General features: G+C 47.5%; 1 protein-coding gene across 9 annotated transcripts in view; it reads right to left on the reverse strand.

Annotated features, from left to right (window-relative positions):
* The window catches only part of BPTF (bromodomain PHD finger transcription factor), a 142,445-nt gene that overhangs the window by 57,924 nt on the left and 58,233 nt on the right, over positions 1-26,288 (reverse strand). For 6 of the 9 annotated variants that reach the window (XM_055130747.1, XM_055130749.1, XM_055130745.1 and 3 more), the window contains 4 exons: positions 21,196-21,384; positions 14,695-14,882; positions 12,926-13,281; positions 12,290-12,421 (listed from right to left, as the gene is read on the reverse strand). In XM_055130747.1, coding sequence (XP_054986722.1) covers positions 12,290-12,421; positions 12,926-13,281; positions 14,695-14,882; positions 21,196-21,384 — 865 coding nt within the window. The remainder of the gene's footprint in view (positions 1-12,289; positions 12,422-12,925; positions 13,282-14,694; positions 14,883-21,195; positions 21,385-26,288) is intronic. The other 3 variants (XM_055130748.1, XM_055130746.1, XM_055130743.1) reach the window with 2 other exon arrangements.

Consider the following 26,288-nt stretch of genomic DNA (forward strand, 5'->3'; position numbering starts at 1 on the left):
GCACCCCCAGCAGTTTGGTTATTGCTTGTGAGCTTGAGTTTGGAACATGGACTGCTCAAGGCTCCTTCCCTGAGGCCTCCCGAGCAATGCTCAGGCGTCACCAGGACTGGATGCTTCAACATGGCATGGCGTGGGCCCATCAGGGCTTAAGGCCATTACGCAGGCGGTGTTCTGGGTCAAATTAGGAGTGCTGGGAATCCAACTTGCTCCTTGGATCTCTGACCTATTTCTCCAGCACATCACCCCCTTTTTAGGGGCCACAAGTGGACGGTGTGCAGGGGGCCATACTGGATGCTGGGGATCAAACCCGGGTCAGCCATGTGCCAGGCAAGTGCCTTACCCTGCTGGACTCTCCAGCCCCAAGTTTTTACTCGAATCACTGCACCAGGATATCTTTCTATACCAGGATAGATGTTTTAAACAACTAAATGCATGGACTAAACCCTAATTTATTAAACCAGTTATCTGTTCAAAAGTGCTTTATTTCCTTCCCCTGAAAAGGGACTGACCAATGTCAAATTTTATTCTAGTAGCCAAGATTTCTGATTCTTCCTGTGCTGCGCAGGGGATTTTCAAGCATTCATGGTGTCTGTGGACACAGATGCAGGCTTCAGGTCTAGGGGGGGAAGGGCCCACGCAGGGGTCCTGGGAGGGGTAAATCCTTTGCCCAGTGCAGGCTAGGAAGGAAGGGTGACGGTGCTCAGGCGGAGGCTGGAGGCAGGGGACAGGAGCAAGAGGAGACGGGTGAGGCCCACAGAGGGGGCCTGCATCAGGGTGATGAGTCTAGGGTTTGGTGCAGGGGCCTCTTTCCCATGAGCTGGAGCATTAACCGGAACCTACGAAGAGAGCAGCTCGGGTCTTCACAAAGAATTCTAGTGGTCAGTGAGTCGGTTTGCTCCCTTCTCCCCCAGGTGAGCCAATTTCACAGGCAAAGCGTTGTGGGAAGACGAAGGGGACCTACTGTCAACTAAGCGAGAAGAAAGAAAAGCTAAGAGATTTAATTCTGTTTATACACCTTCGGCCCCCCACCGAAAGCCACCCTACCCTTCTTCAGATTTCTACTCTCAAAGCTGCCTCCCCGGCCGGTATGTGGCCAACGCTCTTCACCCTCTTGAGCCAGAGTCTTCACAGTTCACGGGAGCCCCGTCACCTCCTGACGGCAGCGGACACCTCGGGCTGGAAGCTGGTCAAGGCCTACAGATGGCGGCTAAGGTAGCCCACCCGGAACACCCGAGTCAAGTGGGGGTGACGAGTCGGGCCAGAGGAGCATTTTTCCACGGCGTTTCCATAGGCTCAGTGTGGAGCACCTCGGCAAGGCCGGGCGCTCACGGGTGGCTGGGGCGCCCGGGGAAACACGCCAGTGCTCATTGCCACATGCAGTGGCTTCGAGTTTCGTGGGTGGGCAGGTCAGAGAGCAGCGCTCTGGCCAGCGGGGGGGTCAGCTATCGTGGGGGAATTCTCCTGCGCTCTCCACCGTCGGACAGGAAGAGGCCATTTGAAGGCGGCACTCCCGGTTCCTTTGCTGGTGCAGCCCGGAGACCCCCGGAGGGAAGCACCCCTGCACGGCCACCACCTCCAGACGGGCAGGGACCCCTCCCCGGCTCCAGCTCCACACCAACAGCTGCCTGGCGCCCAGGGGCCTGCTCCGAGTCTGCTACCGCGAACCATATCCTGCCTTCCTGGGCCAACCTGGGGCAGAGCCCTGCAGCCCCCCGGGTGGGATGCGATGGATAGCGCCAGACTGCAGGGGAGAACGGCGCATGTCACACGGCCGATCCTGTCCCAGCGCCACCCTGCCTAACCCCACCTGCGCTCAGCATTGATCTCAAGTAAACTCTTCCCTGCAGCCAAGAGCCCAATTGAGAGGGAAGAAATACTCTGCCACTGCATTAATGCACAGTTCTTCAATTACGAGAGAATAACCGTTTCTGATGTCTACTGGCCTTTCATATTTATTTTTCTGCAAAATGCCTGTCCAAATCCTTTGTCTTGTCCGTACTGGACAATTAGTCCTTTTCATTTATAAATGGTCTTTGTCAATTAAGGAAATTTTCCATTTGTGGTGCAAATATTTTTCCTCAGTTTGCCATCTGTCTTTTGAGTCTGATTATAATATTATTTTTTCCACTCAGAATTTTAAATACATATATCCACTTTTTTTTTCCTCTATGGCATCTGGGCTTAATATCTGTTTAAAAAGAAAGTATCACAACAAAAGCATAAATTAATCCATGTTTTCTTACTGAAGTTTTCTGTTATTGTTTTAAGAAAGAAAAAAACCTCTTCATTTATCTAACTCTTTTGAGAGGCAAGGATTTCCATGCTACTTTCCCCGATGTTCCCTCGCTCCCTCTCTCAGCCAGACTCCCACTGATGTTCCGGCATGCTTCTGCACGTGCTGTTCAATTGCACTGCTCTACTTCCTTTTGGTACATATTGTTTTGTCTATTGTAGTTTCGAAATAGGCTCTCCAAAGCTTTCTATTCCTCCTGTAAATCTACTGACCTATACTTCCACATTAATTTTTCCAGTTGAAGTAAAATCCTAATCACAAGCGAATACTGACAATAAATCAATAGTATTAATATAATATGTGCTATAGTTAGAAAGGGCCGGAGCAATAGCACAGCGGGTAGGGCATTTGCCTTGCACGTGGCAGAACTGGGTTCGATTCTTACGCCCCTCTCGGAGAGCCTGGCAAGCTCCCGACAGAGTATCCTGCCCGCACGGCAGAGCCTGGCAAGCTCCCTCTTGGTGTATTCGATATGCCAAAAACAGTAACAAGTCTCACAAATCGATGAGCAAAGGGATGACAGTGACAGTGATAGCTAGAAAATGTAATACACATATCTAAGCACATCCTGTCTTTCTTGGGTGCACATACGGCAGTGCTCAGGGGAACATGTAGTGCCGGGGCTGGTCCCTGGGCCTCCTGCAAGACAAGCATGTCATCAGCTGCTAAAGCATCATCCCAAAGCCTTGGTGACTGCTGGAGCTGCCCCCTCTCTGGCCCCACACATGCAAGGCAAGTGCTCTACTTCTGGGCAGGACGTTAGTGAAGCTTTAATGATTTTTTTTGGTTTTGTTTTTTGGGTCACACCTGGCGATGCACAGGTGTTATTCCTGGCTCGCTACTCAGGAATTACTTCTGGCGGTGCTCAGGGGACCATATGGGACTCTGGGAATCGAACCCAGGTCGGCTGTGTGCAAGGCAAACACCCTACCCGCTGTGCTATCGCTCGAGCCCCCTTTAATGACTTCTTCACATCTCTTGCTAAATTATTCCTAGGTCCTTGAGGTTCCTGTTCTGTTAATGCTGGGACCTTCTTTCACCCTGGTTTGTCTCCCCCCATCCCCACCCCTGGAGGGCTCAGGGTCTAGTCCTGGCTCTATGCTCAGGGAACTATAGGAGGTGCTGGGGACAGAGCCCAGGTCAGCTGCACACAAGGCAACTAAGTGTTCTACCCACAGTACTAGCTCTCCAGCCACACTGGATTTTTTTTTTTAAATGCAAAATGTAACTTTTTTTAAGAAACTGAACTTTATCAACAATCCATATCCCAGCCCAGCCGTCCTCATCTTCCCTGCGAGGTGGACACAAGGGGCCCTGCCCCAGGTGCTCGGGTACCCAGGCCCACTCCAGCTATATGTGGCCAACCAGGCCAGAGGCTCAACACTGTGGGTCCTGAGGACCCAGGGGCCACCAGGACCACCCTAGAAATATTCTGAAGCTCCCAGAAGTACCAGGGATGCCTGGTTGGGAGGAAAAGGGGAGGAACATGCCGCCGGGCTTGGCAGCAGGGTCACGGACTGCACGTATACTGCCGTGGACGGTCTCCCCAGCCCCTCTTCTCGCACCTGGGGCCAATCCTGTCTCCTTTGTTAGAACTTTATCCGCTGCGTGGATTCCAAATAGCAGAGTTTGGCTTTGGAAACCCAGCAGGGAGGAGCGAAAGAGCAATCCTGTCACCAACGAAGAAGTTTCCCAAGGCAAAATTAACTTGTTTACAAGAACCTCTTCTGGTGCAATCTGAGGGAAAGGTCAGGAGCGCGGCTGGAGGGACAATAGGGTCACACCACACTTGGGGTATCAGGCAGGCCCACATGCAAAGAAAGGAGCAAGGAGTGTGGGAGAGAATGCGAGCAGACCGCTTCTGGGCCCTCGAGGAGTCGCAGATAAACTGAGTCAATTCCCCATGAGGCTCGGCCCGGGGACCAGAGGATGTGGAGCAGGTTACCACCCGCACTGCCTCCACGGGGACCTGGGTCTGTGTTTCCAGGGGAACCTTTGTCCATGGGGCCTTGTGCTGCTTACGTGAAAATACCTTTGCCATCGTTTTGGTGCAGTTCAGCACAGATTGAAATGACACGTGGTTATTCAAGTTGTCATTTTACTTAGAAATTTCATTATAGGGACTGGAGTGATAGCACAGCGGGTAGGGCATTTGCCTTGCACACGGCCGACCCGGGTTCAATTCCCAGCAACCCGTATGGTCCCCCAAGCACCGCCAGAGTAATTCCTGAGTGCATGAGCCAGGAGTAACCCCTTTGAACCGCCAGGTGTTGACCCCCAGCCCCTCAAAAAAAAGAAATCCCATTATATTCTTTTTTGTGCTACACCCGGCAACGCTCAGGGGTGTTACTTCTGGCTCTGCACTCAGGAATTACTCCTGGTGGTGGACAAGGCACTATATGGGATGCTGGGGATGAAATCCAGGTTGGCCACGTGTAAGATAAGCACTCTACTCACTGTATTATCACTCCGCCATCTCATTATATCCTTTACATGGCTACTGTCTGTCTACATAAAATTTACTGTTCAGAATGGTTGCTATTTTGGCCAATCTTCGTATTACTTTTTGATAGTCTTTCAATTAACATTTTGTATTGTACAACTAAAGAATCAGATATTGGATAAACTGCGTTATCATTCCTTTATCTACATAGATACATTATGGATATATGTAATATAAATGTGTGTGTGTGAGCGCACATGTATGAGTCTCTTTTCTTCACTTTATTTTGTTTTTGGGTGACACCCGGCAATACACAGAGGCTCATGCACTCAGGAATTACACATGGCAGTGCTCAGGGGACCATATGGGATGCTGGGGATTGAACTCAGGTGACTTGTGTGCAAGATAAGCACCCAAACCACTGCCCTTAGCATGTATGATGCCAGGATTCAGCAAAGCACACATACACTCTGGGCCAGTGCTCACGGAGCTCTAGGCCAGTGCTCACGGAGCTCCACTTGAAAGAATGTTTCAAGAGTTTCACCAAAAAGCATGATGACTTAGTTTAAAACATACCCTTTGAATAACTCTTCACAATTCCTATAGAACTGTTTTTGTCTTTGTTGTTGTTGTTTTGGGTCACACCCGGAGACCCAAGCTGTGCTATCACTCCAGCCCCTAGAACTGTTTTTGTCTTAAATCTAGAATAATGAACTTATCTGTTCTTAATACATAAATACTTTGGGGGCTGGAGCGATAGCACAGCGGGTAGGGCGTTTGCCTTGCATGCAGCTGACCCAGGTTTGATTCCCAGCATCCCATATGGTCCCCTGAGCACCACCAGGGGTAATTCCTGAGTGCAGAGCCAGGAGTAACCCCTGTGCAGTGCCAGGTGTGACCCAAAAAGCCAAAATAAATAAATAAATGGATAGATAGATAAATAAATAAATAAATACTTTCATGGCATGAATGACTAGCTCCAAGTTTTTTGATATTAAGAACCTCCTAATTGACAATGCTTCCATGACAAAGGGAAGATAACTTAGCCATGGTTTATCATTCTTTTAATTTTGCTCCTCAGTATATCTGTTAGTATTTTAAGATTCCTTGAATACATGTCTATTTGCTATCATTTATCGATTAAATATTAATGAAAGAAGCAAGTCGCTTTCTTTCTTTCTTTCTTTCTCTCTTTCTCTTCTTTCTTAATTTCTTTTTGCTTGGGTCACACCTGGAGATGCTCAGGAATTACTCCTAGTGGTACTTGGGGGCCCCTGTGGGATGCCAGGGATCAAACCTGTGTCAGCCACATGAAGGCAAACGCTCTCCCTGCTGTTCTATCGCTCTGGCCCCACCTTTAAGTCTTCTTCTATTTATTTCTACGTGTCAACCTTTCGGCGCAGGTGCTCGTCCTGGCACAGACCCTCTGTGATAGGGTCCTGCTCTGCCAGCTGCTCAACAACCTCCGGTCGCACTCCATCAACCTCAAGGAGATCAACCTGAGGCCGGAGATGTCCTAAGTGTTGCCCAGAGACGCAGGCAGGTGTGTGTTTATCAGCGTGCAGATCGTTACAAGCCAGTCGACTAAAAGCTTACATTCGGTAGACTGGGAACACCTGTAAAGGCGATTAGAGGCCGCCCCCAAAGCCTCGTCCCTCTCGGAGGGCCCGGCAAGCTACCGAGAGTATCCCGCCCGCACGGTAGAGCCGAGCAAGCTACCTGTGGCGTACTTGATATGCCAAAAACAGTAACAACGACGGTCCTCATTGCCCTGACCCTGAAAGAGCCCCCAATACGCCATCGGGCTACACTAGCACTCGACAGGGACTTTGGAAATGTTACTGGTGCCCACTCGAGCAAACTGATGAACAACGGGATGACAGTGATACAGTGATAGTGATCAATCTTTCAAACAGTTTCGTGGTAACAGAAATTCTGTAAAACTTCCATCTTTGTCTTACGGAAGTTCAGGTAAAACTAACTGCTTCCAGAAATTTATGTACAAAATCATCTGGTCCTGTCCACTGCCTCACTAAGTGTAGAAAACTATTCCTTAAAGTAAACAGACCCGCATACCCCACCCCGATACGGCATAACCCAACCAATCAACCAACGTCCTTTTCCTGCCTGAGAGTAGTGTCCTCCACCCTCCTGTTTGACACAGGAATCAGGGGGCCCGTTCCGTCCGGGTGACCCTTCCCCAGTCCCAACTCCCTCGGGCAGGTCCTGCTCTTTGCAGACACGGGAAGCCTGAACATAATGAGGGCAGAGCCTGTGCCATTGAGGACAAATCAGGAATATGGTGACAGGGTTTGGTGCCTTCTGCTTTTGTTCTCTTTCCTGGTAACCTATTAGAGATGCAGAATTTTTGTTTTTGGGTCAACAGTGGCGATGCTCAGGGGTTACTGCTGGCTTCACACTCAGGAATTACTCCTGGCGGTGCTGGGGCTGGGGGGAGACCGTATTGGATACCAGGGACGAGAGCTCTAGCTCCTGAACTGTTTCTCCACTCCCAATTAAGAATTTGATTAAGGTGGCTGGAGCAATAGCACAGCAAGTAGGGATTGAACCTGGGTTCAATCCCCGGCATTCCATATGGTCTCCCCAGCACCGCCAGGAGTAGTTCCTGAGTGCAGAGCCAGGAGAAACTCCTGTGCATCGCCGGGTGTGACCCAAAAAGCTAAAGAAAAAAAAAAAAAAGAATTTGATTAGTTTTTCTTTTTGTACCACACCCAGCCGGGTTCAAGCCTTACTCTGTCTCTTGGCTCAGTGGCCACTCCTGGTGGCTCTCGGAAACACAGGCAGTCCCTTGGATGGAACCCGGGCAGGCTGCCCAGCTTATACTTCTCCGGCTCAGAATTCTACTGATTTTACCTGAGGTACGTTGGTTGTTTTCTACTTCATAAAATATTTCAGTTACTTCTTAAAATTCCTTTGAAATGGCTTCTAGAGAAACAGAGCTAGCTAATTTCTAATTATCTTTCTTTTCTACTGGCACTATCCATCGAAGAGTGCCAATTTCCCCTGACCACCCTCAGCTGCATGCACAAGTTTCAGCATACGCACCCCAAACTACCTCTGCCACCCCGGTCAGCGACTGCTGAAAATTTTCTGCCCACAATGTGACAGACTGCCAGTATCATTCCAACTTCTAACAATCTGATGTAAGGAACAGTCCACTGCTTCGACTGCTGACCACCCCTGCGGGCGTGCCTAGGGAGCCCTGTGAGGCCGGACACCGGAGCCCACACGCACGACGCGTTGCTCTCAGCTACTTCTCTGGCACAGGACCTGGAGGCGCATTTCTCCCACCTCACTGGGTGGCTAAGAATCTTCTCATGTTCTGTGGCTATTTGTATTTCTTCTTCTATTAATTACGATTATTTTCGATTTTTACTTTGTTGAATTTGGGGTGGGGCCACACCCAATTGTGCTTAAGGCTTCCTCCTGGCTCTACTCAGGGATCACTCCCGGCGGTGCTCAACTTTGGGGTATGGGGACTCATCTCAGGTCAGCTGTGTTCAAGACATGTGCCTTACCCACTATACCATCTCTTTGGCCCCTATTTTTTTTTTAAGTTAATGAAAAGTGGAATGGAGCATCTGCCCAACCGATGTGAGTTTGATCCCCAGCACCGGAGTGTCAGGGGTGCCAGGGTTGGGCCAGGCCTGTGAGCACTGAACCACCAGCTTTGCACTCCAGAGTCTCAGAATCAAACAGCTTGTCCGAAACGTTGGGAGTCCGAAATGTGTAAGTCCACAGTCAGCACACACAAGCACGTATGCAGTGCTCCTCATGGGGAACCTGCCCACCCGTGTCCTCTTACTAGTCACTTAGCATGGGGGTAATGTGACTGTGTTGGGAGATAGTGTCTGTCTCTGAACACTGCAGTCAACTTTTATTTTTCCATGTACTTTTTGCATTTATGTTGGTCCTGTACTTCTATAGAAAGGTATTCCACAGCCTGAGAAAAGTGTTGTGCTGGTATTATTATTGTTCAGGAATTGGGGGGTGGGGGGGTGGGTCTCACTCGGTGGTGCTCAGAGACTGTTCCTGGCTCTGTGCTCTCTCCTGGCAGTACCCGGGACTAGATGGTGTCAGGGATCTAACAGGCTCAGCCACCTGCAAGGCAAGTGCCTTTGTTTCTATGGCCTTAATCTCTGGCCCCAGAAGAGTGGTATTCCTTAAAAGATATTTTCACCCCTTAAATTGATTGTTACTTGATGATGTCCCTCTCGGAGAGCCCGGCAAGCTACTGAGAGTATCTCACCTGCACGTCAGAGCCTGGCAAGCTACTCGTGGCATATTGGATATGCCAAAAACAGTAACAACAAGTCTCACATGGAGACCTTACTGGTGCCGCCTCGAGCAAATCGATGAGCAACGGGATGACAGTGACAAGTTAATGAATGGTCTAGTTTATTTCTTACTGAACTATGAAAATTCTTGAATATACTGTGGAAACTAGTCCCTTTTTATTATTTTGTGATAAAATAATAAAAATACATCTAGTCGATGAACTCAAATGAACTCAATATTTGAAGATACAATGAAACTCAAAAGAGAGAAAATATCTGCTTTTTACTGATATACACATGATAAAAATTACAAGAAAAGGAAGATGGGTTTAACAGCAACAAAAAAATAATTAAATTTCAAAAGTATTTCTCTGGAGAGTAACAGTACTGTGAATGGAAAATAGATACACTAATGATACTATTCTTATTTTTAAGCTGGTGAATTTTATTATAGCCTACTATAGTTTATATAGCCTTTATAATATGTACAGACACATAATGTATATAATTGGTTTCATTTGCTTAGTAACACGTTTACATATGGAATTTTTAAGGAACAAAAGGCACACCTTAGGTACATGGAGAGTCACCAAATGGGAAAGGGAAGAATCCAGTGTGTGTGTGTGGGGGGGGGGGGGGGGGTGCTGGAGTGATAGCATAGCGGGTAGGGCGTTTGCCTTGGATGCGGCCGACCTGGGTTTGATTCCCAGCATCCCATATAGGTCCCCCTGCACCACCAGGAGTAATTCCTGAGTGCAAAGTCAGGTGTAACGCCTGTGCATCATCGGGTGTGACCCAAAAAGCAAAAAAAAAAAAAAAAAGTCTAGTGGGGCTGGAGTGACAGTTCAGTGGAGAGGGCACTTGCCTGCATGCCAACCTGGAGTTGATCTCCCACACTCCATACAAGCACAACCATAAGTAATTAATTACAAAGTACAGAGCCACGAGTAACCTCTGAGCATTGCCAGGTGTGGTCCCAAAACAAAAGCATTACAAATAACCCAGAGAAAGAGAGGAGGAAAGCATCGAGGGAAGATAGTAGGAAAGATAACATGGAAAAGGAGGTCAGGAAGCATTTTAAGACAAACAAAGGCGATTCCCTTTGTCAAGGTCTTGTATGGTAGCCACAAGTTCATTCAGTGTAGAAGAGAAGGAAAGACAAATGACCTGAGCCTTATGTGCTGGTGGCCAGGAGGAAGGGTCAAGGGACAAGAACACGGGCTTTGCACTGGACGAACACACGGTCCCCAGCACCCTGTGGCTGTACTGAAAATAGAAAGGGGTCCTTTGGAGCAGGATGTGGCCCGAAAGAGAAAAAAAATAAAACAGATTATGCGGGAAAAATAACAGAACTGAGAGCAACTCCTAAATGAGACTCTTCTGTCTTCAAAGAATTTAGGATCACAGGCTGGAGCAATCACACAGCGGGCAGGCTTGGGTTTGATTCCCAGCATCCCATACGGTCCCCCGAGCACCGCCAGGAGTAATTCTTCAGTGCATGATGAACTCAGAGCAGCCACTGAGCATTAACAGGCGTGGGCCCTAAACCACTAAACAGAAACGCACTGCAGTTCAAGGAATTAGTGCGAAGTCAGAGCACATGCTTAGTACGGAAGAGATCTTGGATTAGATCCCTGACATCAAACAAAGGAGAAAATATTTCCACCACCAAATAATCTTTGCGTTATAAAACAAAACAGATACAGAACATAAAACAAGGGGCTGGAGCCACGGTGCAGTGAGGAGGGCGTTTGCCTTGCACATGGCCAACCCAGGTTCGATCCCTGGCATTCCATATGGTGCCCCCCACCGCCCACGCAGCACCACCAGGAGTAACTTAACTCCTGAGTGCAGAGCCGGGAGTAACCCTGAGCATTGTCGGGTGTGACCCTCCCAACAGCAAAAAAAAAAAGAAAAAGTCAATGTAAAACGAAATGACTTTGTATTTAAAAAATTACTATATTACTGTCAGGAATGTGAATCACGTGCCCTTATTTGTGGCATCCTGGCTTCAATCCCAAGCAGAGTGAAAATAGAATTCCTAGATTATACCTTTGGAATGAGCCCTGTCATACGTACTTTTCACAATGAACTACGGTTTGGCATTCTACCATAAGCTTACACTGGTTTTATAACAACTCTGGGGGAAGAGGGGGGACATCCTGTGGTACTCAGAGATTACTCTTTGCTCTACGCTCAGGGATAACACCTGGCGGGCTCAGGGTTCTTATGAGACGCCAGGGATTGAACGGGTCAGCTGCATGCCGGAAAGCGCCTTACCTGCTGTACATCTCTCCAGCTCCTATCATAACTTGGTTTTCTTTTGTTTAGGGGCTACACCGGGTATCGCACAGGACTTACTCCTGGCTCTGCGCTCAGGGATCACCACTAGCGGGCTCAGAGACAACCCAGGTTGGCTCGGCAAGTGCCCCACCCAATGTACTAACACTCTGGCCCCTCCTGTAATTATTTAAATACTAACGTTAGAGAATAAAAACATGCCGGCTAAAACATAGATTCAAGTCACAAAATTTATTTTTGGTTTTGGGGTCACACACAGAGGCACCATTTAGGGGCCACTCCCAGCAAGGTGCAAAGAGTTTCTCCTGGTGGTGCTCAAAGGACCATGCGGTGGCAAGGGCTGACCCCGGGGCTCCAGCCTACAAAGCATGCATGACTGGATCTTTGATCCTAATTTATTAACTTTTTAATTATCTGCTGAAGTAAAAGCTGCACAGTATCTGGTGAGACAATGAACTCTAAACAGATCAGATATTGTAACTGAAACGTTCCAGAATACAACTTTTCTTTCTTCTTTTTTGGGTCACACCCGGCGATGCTCAGGGGTCACTCCTTGCTCATGCACTCAGGAATTACTCCTGGCGGTGCTTGGAGGACTATATGGGATGCCAGGGATGAAACCCGGGCTGGCTGTGTGCAACGCAAATGCCCTACCCGCTGTGATAATGCTCCGGCCCCCTCCAGAATACAGTTTTAAAAAACTAAGTCCTATTCCTATTTAATAAAAATGTGACTTTGAAAAATGTTTAATTTTCATATATTTGATCTCTTTTGATTTTTATTAGAATACGACATCGTAAGACTTCCTGTTCATTCATGTTTACATCTTACAAAGGAGAAAAATGAGGCTATGTGCCAGACCTCTCAGATAGCCTTTAAAACAGCGGCATTATTAACAGGCTGGTAATCCAAAAGGGAGAGTGATTCCACTCTCAAGATTCAGAATTCACTTACCTGGTGTGCCCTAAAGATTCCCGCCATATTGGTAGCATCACAACTGGCTTAACGGCACATTCCAAAATTGCTAAAGCCAATGCAAATTCTCGGGGCTTGCTACACATCTGAACTGCCTTAATCCAGTTTGCCCTATATTTCAGAAGAAAAAAAATATTATTTTACTTCACTGATCTTCAATGTGCGAGAGTAGCAATTTAAGAGGTTCCAACTTACAAAGAATGTCTAGCATAAGCACACATAAATTCACTGCTGCCTTCGCTCCTACCTCGAACCCAGGGCCTTACACATGCAAGGCCAGGGCTGTACCACAAAGCTACATCCCTGACCCAGAAGTAGCAAAGATTTTGAAAACCGGAGGCTGCTAGCTCTCTGACAAAAGTTCTGAAACCCTATATGGCCTCAGTTGATTCCACACATTCCCTCCCTCCCAGAAGTCTTCCCAAAGCTACTGCTGGTTCCGTAACTTGGAAGGAGAGCCACACTCCCCATCTCTATCCAGCAAATCTCAAGTGTTTTGCTAAGCTGACTTCGTTCAATCCACTGGTAAGAGTAGTTGAAAGTAAGTCGCAACCACGGTAGTTTGTACATACTTACAATCTTCACAGAAAGAAATGAACCTTCATTTTGCTTTACCTGTGAGAAGCCCAATTGGGATGAAGAAAGGAGGAAGGAATATTGCTTTCCAGCTGGGTGATGGTCAGCCTCAAAGTAGAAATGGTAAGAACTTTGGAGCCGTGCACGGAGCCGTTCCACTTGAACTCTCCCGCGGGCGTCAGGCAGAACTTATGTGCAAGATGCCTTCTCTTATCGTGATCCTCTCGGTGCTGGTGCTTATTCAAAGCAAAGGAGTTGGTGGAATACTGATTGTGGTAGACACGGTACTTCCCTTCTTGGCCCAACTTAAAATAGTTATTGATATTTCCTTTCATGACCACTTCCTTTTTGGTGCTCAATCGTGAAATTTCTCCTTGAGAGTTAACTACCAGAACCTGACCAACAGAATAAAGAGAGTCCAGCATTTAAGTCAAAGACGTAGCCTTGAAATCAACCGCCTTTCTATAGTCAATTTACCAATCCTAATAAGATACATCCTATGACTGAACATCGGGAGTTAAAAAGCTAAGAACCAAACCTCATCCGTTATAAACCACTAAATGCAAAAAGAAGGCTATTATTTATTATAAGTCAAACGCTAACAAGTGCTTTCATGTACCTCAATATAGATACTATATTATTTACAAATCATTTACCTATCATAATTTCGAACCTAAAATATGTTAGGGGGAAAAAAGAAACATTTTGTGGATCATTCCCCAAAACCTGTATTCCTAAAGACAAGGCATTTACCTTTTCTTCTGTTTCTTTCACCATTCCAACTCTAATGTAAGAGCCCATGATTATGCTAGAACAGTAATTTCAAATGGTAGATGCTAAACCTTTAGAAGACTATGAACTCAAAGGAGGAATCGTTCAGTTTTTTTAAAAATTAAATTACACCACAGGCTAGAAGAACAAATACCAGAATGCTTCCCACATACGATGAAAAATGAAAAATGTCACTTCAAGAACTGTTTCACTGTACGTACTGGCTTTTGGAACTGTCTCGCTGGAGTTGGGAGAGACAATACAGGGATGAAGGGCCTAGGGGCCTGGCCGTGCAAGCAGCCAGCCCCCGTGAACCCAGCACCGTATGATCTGCCAGCACCACTTGCAAGTGGCCCCCAAGCCCAAATTTAAATCACAGATGGAAACTGACATAACATGAAGAAAAACATGCTGGATACCTGGCATCCCTACCTTGCAAGTAACCCTCAACTCGAGAGATACACTTACGGCTTCTGGTCCATCACCATAACTAGTTGGGGGACAGGAAGGGGGTGAGGGGAGGGGCATGGATGGACACAGAAAGACTAAACCCCAGATTCAATTCTTCTCACTACACAACAGGGGAAGGGTCCTAGTCTTTTATGCATTGTACACAGCAACTGCAGAGAGGGTCGTCTGCTCAGGAACTAGAAGTTCACCTAAAGTCATCATAGCTAGCGCTGAATATCAAATCATCTACAAGTCTCTAATGAAGCCCACCAGTAGCTACCCTATTACCCTATGTGAAAAAGAAACACCATCTCCTAAGAACTACATGTGATAAAATTAACCACGTACTGGAAAAATACACCACCCATTCACAGCATTTCTCTGAAGAGCCTGAAACGTGAGCCTTACGTGAGCCTTTTCATTATACTTACCCATCATACAAACTAACAACTTTCCCATGACAGGACTAGAAGTGGACAAAACAATTCAAAAGCAACTTGACAAGCTTTCTGCCACTCTTTTTCTGCTATGGTGTATCTAAGGGTTCCAAGTGCTAGAGATATTCCTTTGGAACAGAAAGAACAGACCTCTTTGCCTTCCTTAAATAATTTATTAGCTTCATGGGCTGCAGCCGCCACCTGCTGGCTCTTCATCTGACTCAGTTTGCTGTCTGGATTCCGTAATCTGGTGATGATGCGAGTCGAACCAGCTGCTCCTCTTCCCGATCCCGGAGACTCACTGATTTCCCCGTTAGACTTCTCTAATTTGTAATCACCTGTTATCAAGCGAAACGCCAAAGGTAATTGCTAACAGTAAATTCAACTTATCGCTTTATCCAAAATTTGTCTTTGGTGCAAATCCAAGATACAGAAAGTAAACAGAATAGTCCCTGAATAGCCGAATCAAAAGTACGAAGTCTTAAAAAGATTTTATTTGAACGTTCTGTCAGAATTTTCCCGAATCATTTAGTAGTTTACAATAAACTTAAACATACCAGTTTATGCCTTTTATAATTCAGCGAACAGAAAACAAGTAGGGTCACTATGAACATACTGGGGGCTGTAACAACAGTACAGCGGGGAGGGCACTGGCCTTCCATGAAGCTGACCCAGGTTTCAACTCCCAGCATCCCACATGGTCCTCTGAGGACCAGGAGGAGAGATTTCTGAGAGCAAAGCCAGGAGTTACCTCTGACCACCGCCAGGTGAGTCACAAAAACAAAAACAAGACAAACGGGGGGGAAAGCCGTATTAATTCAGAATACACACTAAAAAAATGTTGTTCTGGGGCCGGAGAGACAGAACAGCAGGTAGGGTGTTTGCAGGCCCCCTACCAGGGTTCTATCCTTGCCACCTATTTTGGTCCCCCTGAGCACAGAGCCAGGTGTAAGCCCTGGGCAGAGCTGGGTATGCGGGTAGGGCATCTGCCTTGTACACAGCCAGCCTGGGTTCAATCCCTGGCATCCCCTATGGTCCCCTGAGCACTGCCAGGAGTGATCTTGAGTGCAGAGCCAGGAGTAAACTCTGAGCATCACTGGGTATGGCCCAATCCCCCCCACCCCCAGTCAAATGTTTCCTTCTATACGCAATATAGATTTCTGTTTAAAGGAAAAATAAAACAGTTGTAACTAATTTTTGAAAGATTTCCATTAAAAGTCTTTAAATATCTAATAGCTTGAAGGTTATAAATATAAATACCAAGTGGATTTTCTATGAAATTTAGGGAATTTTGTGTATACAGAAAATTTGTATTTTGTCTGAAATACAAATACTGATATTTTGTATTTATCTTTAGGGCCACACCCAGCTCTACTCAGGGCTTTCTCCTGGCTCTGCATTCAAGGATCACTCCTTGTAGGGTTCAGGGGATCATAGCAAATAGTGGAAATCAAATCCAGGCTGGCCACATACAAGCCTGCACTTATCTCTGGCTCCTCATAAACGTTTTTAATTACAAAATTCGTGGGGAGGCAGCCCGAGTGATAGTGCAGTGGATAGAGTTTTGCCTTGCACGTGGCTGACCTTGTTTGATCTCCAGCATCCCGGAAGGTCCTCCAAGCAATGCCAGGAGTTAAAATTCCTGAGTGCAGAGCCAGAAATAACCCTTGAGCATCGTTGGGTGTGACTCAGAAAGACCAAAAAAAAAAAAAAAAAAAATCAAGGGGAGATCCCAGGATGATGCAATGCCAAGAATCAAATCTGGTGTTCCACACACGAATGCATGTGCTCCAGTCTGTCCTTCCTATTTGGGGGGTGGGGCTGGTGGCGGGGAGGGGGGAGCAATGCATCACACCTGGTGATGCTCAAGACTTTTCCTGGTGCTATACTCAGGGATCACTCTAGGAGGGTCTCAGGACCATATGGGGTGTTGGGGATCAAACCCGGGTTAGCTTCGAGTAAGGCAAACCCCCTACCTGCTGTATTATCACTTTGGTTCTCCATTCCTCTCTTTCTGGACCCAAGATATCATTATTCATATCATTTTTATTTTTTGTTTTAAACTAACGAGGCAAAATAATAGTGGTATACTCAAATAAAACACACACACACACACACACACAAACACACACAAAACCCGTACTATATTATAAACAGAAAGACAAGATTTTGAGCAGAGAAAAATACTGGCCTGGAAACGGGGGGGGGGGGGGGGGGGAGTGGGGGCTGGGCCACACCCAGCAGTGCTCAGGGCTGACTCCTGACCCTACTCGGGGACCACTCCTGGCGGGGCTGGGGGCACCATATGGGATGCCAGGATGAACCCTGGCTGGCCACGTGCGAGGCAAGCGCCCTCCCCGCTGTGCCACGGCCAGGACGTAATACAGTTGCTAGTTTTATCTGTTCACCCTTTTCACTCTTTCGGGTGGGTCCTCTCCCCCTCGCCTACATCCACCTCACGCTGCATCCAGGGCTGCGAATCGAGTTATCTTGCCTGGTAGCTTCTCCCCAGCTCCTACCACTGACGGTCCCAAAATGATACATGGGTCCTACCACTGAGGATCGGCCCCCAATTTCTCAAAATACAAAGAAACGGTTTGAATTTGTGTGTCAGCGAGCAGAAATTTGTGTGTCTACCCCAACACAGGAGCAAATGAGGCCGCCCAACAGGAGACCACAGACCCAGCTGGGAGGGGGAGAGCCAGGAGGAGCAGGCCGGCCCAGAGAACCACTTGGTGCCCTGGGGCCCAGAATGCACCTGAGCCTGTTAAGTACCTCTGAGTAATAATTCAGAACATTTTAAGACTCTGACCCTCAAATATGACACCATTTAACAAAAAACACGGGGGGCTGGAGCGATAGCACAGCAGGCAGGGCGTTTGCCTTGCACGCGGCCAACCCGGGTTCGATTCCCAGCATCCCGTACGGTCCCCTGAGCACCGCTGGGGGTAATTCCTGAGTGTAGAGCCAGGAGTGACCCCTGTGCATCGCCGGGTGTGACCCAAAAAGAAAAAGAAAATCATGGGTTGGAGGTTACTGGCTATCTTGACAACTTGGCTGGAAAGCCGGTGATCTTTGGTGTGTGACACACAGCAAAGCAATGAGTCTGACGGTCAACAATTTCCTCTTGGGTCTCAAAAAATGATCTATCCTGGAGATATGCAGATATGAAACTTCTTTTCAATGCAAAGAAGTTCGAGTACGGTGACTTTCTTAAACCATCTGTAAGTTCGGCAAAAAGCCCTTTCTGTTTGGGCTTGGGGGCCACACTGGGCAGTGCTCGGGGCTTACTCCTGGCTCTGCACTGGGGGTCACCTCTGACGGGTCTCAGAGCACCCTAGAGGGTACCAGGGATCGAATCCAGGCCAGCTGTGCACCAGGCAAGCGCCTTATCTGCTGTACTTAGAGATTGTTTTGTTTTGTCCTGTTTGTTCCAGCCTTCCCCAGTGTCACTGGTGGTACGAGAGAGGGCAACTGGGGGTACCGCCCTGATCTCCAGCAAGGCCTTCCAGACCATCATGTGGTCAAGACTGGAATCCCTGAGAACAGACAGGGAATGCACGCTGCTTTTTGCAAAGCCCCTCTCTGTTTAGAGCCCATGATCCAAACTATTGGTTCTGGATTATACACACTTGCTAATTTTAGTGCTGCCATGCAGAATTTCATCTCAGGGGTAAGACAGGCAAGGGGAGAAGGCTGAGGAGAGAGGTCCAGAGGGACCCAGCCCAGCCACATGCCCAACTCTGCCGTGCGGCCTGGAGGCCAAGCGCACGGCTGTATCCCCCTGCCGCACCTCTGCACCTGATGCCTGAATGAGGTCGGGAGGCAGGGCTCGGCCACCCCTTACTCGCCAGAGGCTCACAGCCACTGGTCTGCACAACTGACAAACGGGCAAGCAACAGGGGCTTCACCACGGGGATTCTGAGCCAAGTTTCTGCTCGTGAAGAAAGAGCCGAGCACTGAGGCACTGCCAGAGGGGCGCTACCAGACGGCAAACACCTGAATCTACCAAACTCAGCCAGCTGACGGCGCTGACGGGAACCATCCCTGGCAACTGTCAGAACAGGGCTGCTGACGCAGCACGTCTTCAGAAGAGCACCTCTCATTACACAACCCCTTTTCGTCACCCCAGAACACCAACTACCAAAGAACACCCTCACAACTGGAATAGCGAGAACAACCCGAATTTGGCTCACAGATTGTGAAAGCAAAGAAACACGTCCCGGGCCAGAGGGCATTTGCCTTACACAGGACTGACCCGGGTTCGGTCCCTGGCATCCCACAGGGTCCCCTGAGCACCGCCAGGAAGATTCCTAAGTGCAGAGCCAGGAGCAAGCCCTGAGCTGTCCCAAAACATGAAACAAAACAAGACAATAAATAAACCCCGACATCCAGACTTAATAAAATATAACACTGAACAAAGAAGTTCTAGATTTGGTTCTAGATACAAATAAGATTCCCAAATGTGCATTAAGAAAAGACATTTTTACAAGCTATGTGGTGGGGGTGAGACAGGCAGTCCAATTCCTCCCTCGAGGACTTTTGATTTGGAGCTGGAATAGGGGCTCTGGCGCAAACCTTGAAAACATATGAATACAAACTTCCTGCCACGGGGCAAAAGCCTGTTTGTATCAGGAGAGAAAGAGCTTAACACAAACACGGACAGACCCAAAAGGTAAGCAATAGAGAGGAAGACAGGAGGAATTTTCATACCTGGGGTCCAGTTATGACTGATGGCAGCTTACTTACTTTCCAATGACATGAGCTAACTGTGTTCCCATTTCACTTAAGCTAGTTTTGGCTGTTTTGATTACTAACCAAAAAAGTCCCAATTAAGGCTGGAGCGATAGCACAGCGGGTAGGGCGTTTGCCTTGCACACGGCCGACCCAGGTTCGACCCGGGTTCGATTCCCAGCATACCATATGGTCCCCTGAGCACCGCCAGGGGTAATACCTGAGTGCAGAGCCAGGAGTGACCCCTGTGCATCATTGAGTGTGACCCAAAAAGGAAAAAAAAAAAGAAGAAAAAAAAACCTCCCAATTAAAACAAAGCTTCATCTCATACCATGTACAAAATTATACCCCAAAAGAACTAAAAATAAAATCATAGAATCTTATGCAAGGGACTGGAGCAATAGCGCAGTGGGTAGGACATTTGCCTTGCACGCGGCCGACCCAGGTTCGATTTCCAGCATCCCGTATGGTCTGCCAAGCACTGCCAGGAGTAATTCCTGAGTGCATGAGCCAGATGCATTGCCGGGTCTGATGCAAAAGCCAAAAACAAAAACAAAAACCAAAAAAAAAAACCCAAAAAGAGAAAAAGAATCTTATGCAAAATGACTATTTAATATGTATATTCTCAGGATGGGTACTGCCTTCTTTAGACTCAAAACCCAGAGAAGCCATAAAGAAAAAAGATTAATAATTTTAACTAGATAAAAATGTAGGGGCTGGAGCAATAGCAGAGGGTAGGGTATTTGCCTTGCATGCAGCCGCCCCGGGTTCGATTCCCAGCATTCCATATGGTCCCCTGAGCACCGCCAGGAGTGATTCCTGAGTGCATGAGCCAGGAGTAACCCCTGTGCATCGCCAGGTGTGACCCAAAAAGCAAAAAAAAAAAAGTAAAATGTTCTGAAAGCACTAAAAGCAAGCAATTACCAAATATATATATGTATATATATGCACATGTATATACATATATACACATATACATGTGAAATCAGAGATTTAGTCATAATAAGTAATGCACTCCTAAAACTCATTAAGGATAAAGCTCAACGTCAACAGGAAAAATATGAGCAAGGGGTATGAATAAGCAATTCTTAGAAAGTTTAATCAACATATGAAAATAAACTCAATCACATTAGTAAGCAGTGATATACAAAATTTTCAATACTTTTCAGCATTGACAAAATTGTAGTAGATTGATGATGGTGAATTTAGATGAATATGAAGAAACATGTATATTAATGACTGGAAGAAATTCCTTTTGATTTACATTGAATAGACCATCACTATTTTAGGAATGTACCTACCATTTGTTCCTACACTGCCAAAAATACTTCCATGGGTGCACAAAGATGTATGCTGAAGGTGTTAAAAAGCACCACTATTTGCAATAATAAAAAAACTGTTAACAGCCTGAATGTCCATGGATAGAAAAAGAACAAGTGAATTATGGTTCACTCATAATATGGAGTACCATGCAGCAGTTTAAAAAGAAAAAGGAAAAAAAAAAGAATTCAATTTGTAACATAAAAAGATCCCCAATAAGTATTACTGAGTGAACAAAGCAAGATGCAGAACGATACATGCAGAATGATCTCGTTTATGATTTTTTTAAAAAGTTCCATACTCATGCAAACGTTCATGATGTAATTGCATGGAGAAAGACACAAAATGTCAAACACCAAACCATCAATGGTGGTTAAGGTTGAGGAGGGGGTATGAAAATATCTATTTCGTCCTGTATAATTACATTTTTCTTTTTTCAAAAAAAAAATGGGAAAAACAAAAGACAATGGGTGCTACTTGTGTTTAAAAAAAAAAAAAGAAAAAAGAAAATCTAAATTTCCCACCCCCATCACATGTTTATTTTTTAAAAATCTGAAAAATTAAAAAGCTGACTTAATGCATGAGGTGCGTTCTTACCTATCTCTTCTGGACTAGAGACAGGTGTATGGGGTTCTCTCTCGCCATGGTCGGGATCGTCAGCTGCCTTAGCAGAGTCACTCTGCGAGGGACTGAGTTCACTGCTGCTGCTACTGTTCTCCAGATTAGGCTGGATGGAGGCAGTGGTAGCACTAGTGTTACTGCTGTCACATGTCTTGTTAGGTTCTTCTAGAAAAATAGAATAGCTGATGTTTAAACTTGGACATCACATCAAAAGTTAACTGTCACCAAAAACAAAACGAAAAATACATTTGTTTTAAGACTGCATTACAAAGATGGATTTAAAAAAAAAATTCACATGGTATGAATACTGCCAATGTACAAAAAAAAAAAAGAAAAGTAAGCAAGCAACATACAAGTTATTCTTCAATTCTCCCCATCTACTAACTTAGTTCTCACTACCCTATTCTAGAGCGTGAGGCGTGCTCTGGGTATTCCCGAGATAAAGCAGAGTAACGTGGTATCACTGCCTCACAATTGGAGAAGTGATTCTGTGGAAATACTACTTCAAAATCTGAAACATATTCTAATTTTTCCAAAAGTATTCCAACAGTATTAGAACTGAAATTAAATAGGAGCACTAACCACTACCGTTTTCTTGCCCCCCCCTGCCCCCCCGGGTTAACTAAACGACAATGAATGACAAAATGGAAGCTGTGAAATGTCTGCCCCGTCACGGGCGGTGATGCTCTGAGAATGCTGCCTAGCGGCTGCTCCCACCACTCCAGGGCGCTGGGCTCCCCCCTGCCAGGCTCGCAGCCATCTCCCAGCCCCGTTAAGTATTAATTTTATGAGTGATTTAGAGATATCACCAAGGGCAAGGCTTTCGAAAGTACAAAAATAAAACAAAATAATAAACCTTGATACTCTGTGGCAGAGGTGGCCAGAGATCGCAGCTGGGCGCCGCGTCTGTTGCTCTCAGCGGTGCAGGGCTCAAACCCAGGACCTCCCAGACAGGAGGAACGTGCTGCCAACCCAGAGCGTGCTTTGTCTTAGTTTCTGTTTTCAGCTGTAAGCCTGGGTCCTTCCAGGGTAGGCCAGAAATTAAAAACTTCCCCTTTGCTTTCACTTTGTCACTAGTAATTAGATTCTCTTTATAGATCAAGTGCATAATTAAAAAGTGGTTGACAGTTTGGCAAAAGGCAATCGCTAATGAGTAAGGAGGTCCTTAGCTGTGTGTGTGTGTCAATTCAGTACTGGGGTGTGTGTGTGTGTGTGTGTGTGTGTGTGTGTGTGTGTACCTGAGCAGTCAGAAAGGGAACAGGGTGAGGGGGCAGTGTGTGTGTGTGTGTGTGTGTGTACCTGAGCAGTCAGAAAGGGAACAGGGTGAGGGGCAGTGTGTGTGTGTGAGTGTGTGTGTGTGTGTGTACCTGAGCAGTCAGAAAGGGAACAGGGTGAGGGGGCAGTGTGTGTGTGTGTGTGTGTACCTGAGCAATCAGAAAGGGAACAGAGTGAGGGGGCAGACGCTGAAGACTGCACTCAGCCAGGCACATGTTCTACCCCGTGAACAATCTTCATGATCCTGCAAAAAAATGCTCAAATGCCATTCAGGGGTCTTACTGCCAGCAACAATTGGTGGCATTGTGGAACTGTGATGACTTATAAACTCATTTCTTATTAATGCACACCAGGACATTAAATTGGAGGCGTCCCACACCTAAGTGTGCTCAGAGTTTACTTCTGGCTCTGCAGTCTAAATTGGCGGTGCTCAGGAGAAACACCAGAGATTGAACCCGGATTGTCTGTGTGCGAGGCAAGCACTCTACCCAGTGTACTATCACTCTGACCCTCTTCCTTAATAAAATTACAGGAAGGGGCTGGCGCAATAGTACAAGCGGGTAGGGCGTTTGCCTTGCATGCAGCCAACCCGGGTTCGATTCCCAGCATCCCATATGGTTCCCCGAGCATCGCCAGGAGTAACTCCTGAGTGCACGAGCAAGGAGTAACCCCTGTGCATCGCTGGTGCGACCCAAAAAAGCAAATAATAATAATAATAATAATAATAATATTACAGGAATAACAGAGCTCTGTTCAGGATAAAGCAAGTATATAATTAGGTTTGTTAGGAATTAAGCCTTTCAATGTTAAGAGGAACAAGTGTAAAAACAAAGAAAACTAGGTATGGCATCTGATACTAAAACATCAGTATGAACGGAGAGTTCTTTCTTTTAAGGTTCCCACTAATAGAGAGAACTGGGGCTTCTAGGAAAAGTCTAAGACAAGCCTAAAAAAAAAAAAGCCAGGAATGGGCTAGAGACAGTAAAGGGGTTAAAGCACTTGTCTTGCATGCAGTCAACCTGGGTTCAATCCCGACACACCGTATGAACCCCCCAGCCCTGCCAGGTGTATCCTCTGAGCGCAGAACCAGGAGTAACACACACACACACACACGAAGGAAGTCATCTCAGAATACTGGGGTCATGATGGAAAAAAGATTTCAAAATCCCACATAACAGGTCTCCCACTAGTCAATATAAGCAAAAGGAATGATAACAACTACCGGAGACTGAAATAAGGTGAGTATCTGAAAACCCAGAACACTCAACATGAGAAAAGCCTGCCTCAGTCCCAAAGTTCAGTAACTCGTGAATCACCCCTAAAGCTGCTGACACCAATTCCTCAGTCTGAAAGCAAGGAAGCTATTCTGATGGGGACGGGGGGCTGTTCCGGTGGACACTCCTGGCGGTATTGTTCTGACCCAGCTGGGCAGGCCAGAGGGTTCCATGCTGAGGCCTTGCAGTAAAAAGTTTGCAGGTCAAGAGAAGCTTCGGGGCGGGGGGGGGGGGGGGGGGGCTGGAGCAATAGCACAGCGGGTAGGGTGTTTGCCTTGCATGAGGCAGACCCAGGTTTGATTCCCAGCATCCCATATGGTCCCCCGAGCACTGCCAGGAGTAATTCCTGAGTGCATGAGCCAGGAGTAACCCCTGTGCATCGCTGGGTGTGACCCAAAAAGCTAAAAACAACAACAACAACAACAAAAAAAAAAAAAACAAGAGAAGCTGGGGGGGCCAGGAGGCGGGGGGCACCTAGGTTCCCACCTCCCGTGGGAGCACACACACACACACACACACAGGTGGAGTGCAAACAAACGTCCGCGCCCTACAGCTGTGGTACCTGCACGTGTGCAGAGCTGCCAGACACACGCCTGGCACAAGCAAGACCCAGGGGATGGAACTTCAGAGGCAGGGCCACCTCTCTGTCACTTGTCCAGGCCCGACAGAGTTTAGAGAACACGAGTCATGCTCATGACTGCTCTCTGGCTCTACTGGCTCACACTAGGAATCAGGAATGAAGAGAGCTAGGAAAACAATCTCCCAACACGCCAGTAGGAGGCACGAAGCGCCAAGCGAAGCAATGGGTTTAAAGACCAAGTGGAAGGGTTTGAGAGCTGGTGGGGGGGATAAGGCAAGGAAGGGCCGTGCACGCCACTGACCTGGGTTCTAGCTCCCAAGGTCCCCTGAGCAGAGCCAGAAACTGCCCCACGCAACACCAGGTGTGCTCTCGCACTGAGAGAAAGAAGAGAAAGAAACCGCCACATCCCGAGAGAACGAAGAGCCTGTCTGCTGATTATTTAACTTCCTCCCGCCGACCAAGGCCGCCCCAGGTTGCGGGGATGCTCAGCTCTGCTGCTCCCACATCTGCACCGGGGCCTGCCCCGGGCTACGCTTCCTGGAGCATCTTGGCTGAGGGGTGGGGGAAGGGGGCACGGTGTAGGGCAGATGGAGCAGAGCTGCCACCATCTGTGCTCGAGCTCAGGTGGGACACGGCGAGCTGGACTCTTGACCACCTGCTGGCCAGGACAGGCACTCTAAGCCCCAGCGCTGTTCTTCCAGGCAACAAGAAAATACGTCAGTGATAACGCCAATGGAGCCAGGTTTGAGGGGCGCAACTACCCTGGTGCACAGAGGGGGACACCGAGAACAAAAATGTATACACTAATATTTCCCCGGGACTCAGAGATAGTTTAGGTGGTTCTCCTCCCGGCGCAGAAGCAGTAGCTGCTGTCCCCAGCCCCAGGGTACGGGGATGTGCCACCCCAAGGGATCACCCCAACCAAGAGGTGTGTAAGCACCCTAAGGAGGTGCAAGCCCTGCTGAGCAAGTGTGCGAGCACAACTGAAGTGTGAGCACGCAGGGCCTGAAGCTCAGTGTGCGAGTGCCACAGGCTGTGTATGTGTGTGTGTGTGCACGCGTGCACGCACGTGCATGCAAGTGTGAGCGCAATCCACAATCACTGCCACCAAAACCACCTCCACAAAGGGAAAAGGTAACCCCTGTGCATTGCCAGGTGTGACCCAGAAAGCCAAAAAAAAAAGAAAATAAGTGGAATAAAATAATGAAGATTCAATTGGGGGGGAAAATACTAGAAACATAAACAAAACCACAGTTTTTCCCCCTCCCTTTTTTTTTGGGGGGGGGAGTGCTTTGTGACATATAGCAATGCTCAGGGGCTACTCCTGGCTCAGTGCTCAGAGGACCACAAAACACCAAGAACTTAACCCAGGACTGAGCCCAGGTTTCTAACATCCAAAGCATTTGTTTCAGTCGGTTGATTATCCCTCTGGTCCCAAATTACTTTCTGTTTGCTTTTGCTTCTGGGGGCCACACACAACTGTGTCAGGGTTTGCTCCTGGTCCTGGCAGGAGAACCAAATGGGATGCAAGGGACTGAATCCAGGTCAGGGAGGCAAGTGCCTCACCCATTGTGCTATCTTTCCAAGCCCCCAAACTACATTTTAGAGCTTGGAAAAAGCTGTCAGCGGCGTGCAACAACTGAACAAGAACAATCAGTATGCGGGGTCTCGCACAGCAGCGGGGAACGCCCGCCCTGCAAGCAGAAGGCCGAGCTCACGCCCCAAGTGCAGTTCTGGGCTGCTCCTGCTGGCGGCTGGCAGCTTTGCTCTCCACAGCCTCCGGGCTCCCGTCAGCCAGATGTGTGCAAACAGAACCGAGGGCGCGACCCCCGTGAGCACAGCTGGAAGGCGAAGCACAGGGGAGCACTTCCACCAGAACATGGGCAAGCACCGAAACAGACAGTCCCGGTGACGCCCGGCACCCACCAGCCCTCCGTGCA

Source organism: Sorex araneus, chromosome 3, assembly GCF_027595985.1.
Source record: "Sorex araneus isolate mSorAra2 chromosome 3, mSorAra2.pri, whole genome shotgun sequence".
Lineage (NCBI taxonomy): Eukaryota > Metazoa > Chordata > Mammalia > Eulipotyphla > Soricidae > Sorex > Sorex araneus.